Source organism: Helobdella robusta, assembly GCF_000326865.2.
Source record: "Helobdella robusta unplaced genomic scaffold HELROscaffold_212, whole genome shotgun sequence".
Lineage (NCBI taxonomy): Eukaryota > Metazoa > Annelida > Clitellata > Rhynchobdellida > Glossiphoniidae > Helobdella > Helobdella robusta.
Window position 1 is genome coordinate 581 of NW_008704136.1, and position 3,673 is coordinate 4,253.

Sequence of the window (3,673 nt, forward strand, 5' to 3'; positions counted from 1 at the left end):
CACCGCTAGAAAAACCACAAAAAATAATTACAGCAGAACAAAGCACAAATAAAATGAATAAAAACATTTAAAAATAAGCAGAAAAGAAGCAGAAAAGAAGAAAACAGCGAAACCAATATTAACGCTAACAGAAGAACACTTATCTTAATTTTGTGCCGATCATCTTGACAACGCATCACTGACAAAATGCGCTCAAAAAATCTTTGAGCACATCTTCTGACGATGTTACTCCAAGCCATCAGACCGTAAATGTAATTCATGCTCTGAAAATAATTTTTCATTGCTCCAATCCATCAGACCGTAAACGTAGGACATCATGCTCTGAAAATAATTTTTCATTGCTCAATTAAAAAAATTAGTTATGACCACATGAATTAATCACATTAAGTGTAGTAACAAGTAAAAAACTACTTAAATTATACCAATCTTACCAATACCAAGTCGCACCGCATACCTGTAGAGTGTATGATGCAAAACAAGACTAACGACACAACAAAAAACACACCGAGAAGAGTGAGAAGACAAAAGTCCCTTCCTACCTATGTAATAAATTATCTTATGCCTTAGCCTACCTATGTAATAAGTTACCTTATGCATTAGCCTACCTATGTAATAAATTACTTTATGCTTTAGCCTACCTATGTAATAAATTATCATATATCTCAGCCTACCTATGTACAAATAATATGGCTTATTCTTATGTAGAAAGAAAAGAAAAACATAAGAAACAACACTGCAACACAAACAATGTATGTGAGACTGTGTATGTATGCAAAAGCAGCCGCCAAGAGCTTTCTACCACACCACGTCACAAAACCCACCGCTAGAAAAACCGCAAAAAATAATTACAGCAGAACAAAACACAAATAAAATGAATACAAATATTTAAAAATAAGCAAAAAAGAAGCAGAAAAGAAGAAAACAGCCAAACCAATATTAACGCTAACAGAAGAATACTTATCTTAATTTTGTGCCGATCATCTTGACAACACATCACTGACAAAATGCGCTCAAAAAAACTTTCGTGTTAATCTTCTAATGATGATACTACTCCAATCCATCAGACCGTAAACGTAGGACATCATGCTCTGAAAATAATTTTTCATTGCTCAATTAAAAAAATTAGTTATAACTACATGAATTAATCACATTAAGTGTAGTAACAAGTAAAAACTACTTAAATTATACCAATCTCACCAATACCAAGTCGCACCGCATACCTGTAGAGCGTATGATGCAAAACAAGACTAACGACACAACCAAAAACAAACCGAGAAGAGTGAGAAGACAAAAGTCCCTTCCTACCTATGTAATAAATTACTTTATGCCTTAGCCTACCTATGTAATAAATTACCTTATGCCTTAGCCTACCTATGTAATAAATTAACTTATGCCTTAGCCTACCTATGTAATAAATTATCATATGTCTCAGCCTACCTATGTACAATTCATTTAGCTAATTCTTATGTAGAAAGAAAAGAAGGAGTAAAACAGAAGAAACAATACTGCCACGCAAACAATGTATGTGTGTATGTATGCAAGAGCAGCCGCCAAGAGCTTTCTACCACACCACGTCACAAAAAACCACCGCTGGAAAAACCACAAAAGATAATTACAGCAGAACAAAACACAATTAAAATAACTAAAAATAATTTAAAATAACCAGAAAAGAAGCAGAAAAGAAGAAAACAGCGAAACCAATATTAACGCTAACAGAAGAATACTTATCTTAATTTTGTGCCGATCATCTTCCAACATGTCAACATGTCAGACTATTATTCACTACAGGACAACATGACCTCCAAAGAAAAAACATTCGTCTTAACAATCTTCCGACGATCCCCCACCAAGCCATCAGACCATTGACTGTCGAACGACATGCTCTGAAAATAATTTTTAATAGCTTTATTAATAAATTATTTATAAACAACTTCAAATAATAACATTAAGCGTAGTAAGATAAAACAACACAAAAAGTAAAAAAAAGACTTGAACCAGTAACCAATTTCACTAACGAAACGAAAACAAACCAACAAATGTTAGAAAACAAAAGTCCCTACCTACATAAATTATCTTACGCCTTAGCCTACCTATGTAACAAATTACCTTATGCCTCAGCCTACCTCACGTAGAAAGAAACTGAAAAAAAAACAGAAGAAAAAATACTGCAATACAAACAAACATTGTATGCGTGTACGTACGCACGAGCAGCCGCCAAGAGCTTTCTACAACACCCCGTCACAGAACTTCTCGCTAGAAAAACCACCGAAAATTAACTACAACAGAACAAAAATACAAATAAAACAATCAAAAATATTTAAAGATAGCAGGAAAAGAAGAAAACTGCAAAACTAATATAAAGGGTAACACAAAATACTTATTTTAAATCGGTGCCGTTCATCTTTCAAACCGTCAAACTATTCACTGCAGGACAACATTCGCTCAAAAAAACACTCGTGTTAATCTTCTGACGATGATACTCCAAGCCATCAGACCATAACTGTAGATCATCATACTCTGAAAATAATTTTTTATTGCTTTATTAATAAATTATTTATAACCACATGAATTAATAACAATTAGTGTAGAAGAAAAGTAAAAAAATTAGTTAAACCAGTACCAATCCCACCAATACCAAGCCGCACCGCATACCTGTAGAGTGTATGATGTAAAACAAGACAAACGACACAACAAAAAACACACCGAGAAGAGTGAGAAGACAAAAGTCCCTTCCTACATATGTGATAAATTACCTTATGCCTTAGCCTACCTATTTAATAAATTACCTTATGCATTAGCCTACCTATGTAATAAATTACCTTATGCCTTAGCCTACCTATGTAATAAATTATCATATGTCTCAGCCTACCTATGTACAATTCATTTAGCTAATTCTTATGTAAAAAGAAAGGAAGAAATAAAACAGAAGAGACAATACTGCCACACAAACAATGTATGTTTGTATGTATGCACGAGCAGTCGACAAGAGCTTTCTACCACAACACATCACAAAACCTATCGCTAGAAAAACCACAAAAAATAATTACAACAGATAAAAAATACAAGTAGAATACCTTAAAATAATTTAAGATAAGCAGAATAGAAGCAGAATAGAAGCAGAAAAGAAAAAAACAACGAAACCAATATTAACGCTAATAAAAGAATACTTATCTTAGATTTATACCGATCATCTTCAATACCGTCAAAATATTCACTGCAGGATAACAATCTGCCGACGATCACCCTCCAAGCCATCAGACCATTGACTGTAGAATAACATGCTCTGAAAATAATTTTTAATTGCTCTATTAATAAATTATTTATAAAAACTTCAAGCAGAAAAAAGAAAACAGCAAAACCAATATAAACGCTAATAAAAGAATACTTACCTTAATTTTGTGCCGATCATCTTCCAAATCGTCAGACTATTCACTGCAGGAAAATATGCGCACAAAAGAACACTTGTCTTAACAATCTTTAACGATTTATTTAAAACTTATCAAACGCAACTTAATACAGCAACCGAATGTTCCTTTATTAATTTTAATTATTATAAAAAAATTAAATTAATATTAAAGTTAAATAAAAACTAAGTCTAAACGACTTAGAACAAAATCATAAACGACTAAAACTTGAGCTTTTCAGTCGGTATTTATAGGCTTCTTTCCATACA

At 32.6% G+C, this 3,673-nt stretch overlaps 1 protein-coding gene across 1 annotated transcript; it reads right to left on the reverse strand.

The window, feature by feature from the left end:
- Positions 1-225: 225 nt before the first annotated feature.
- On the reverse strand, positions 226-3,409 carry HELRODRAFT_184207 (hypothetical protein; the record flags this gene model as incomplete). Its single annotated transcript, XM_009018506.1, has 5 exons — positions 226-321; positions 1,800-1,883; positions 2,411-2,517; positions 3,168-3,283; positions 3,390-3,409. The coding sequence occupies 5 exons, from the start codon at positions 3,407-3,409 to the stop codon at positions 226-228; spliced, it is 423 nt and encodes a 140-aa protein (XP_009016754.1).
- Positions 3,410-3,673: the final 264 nt, after the last annotated feature.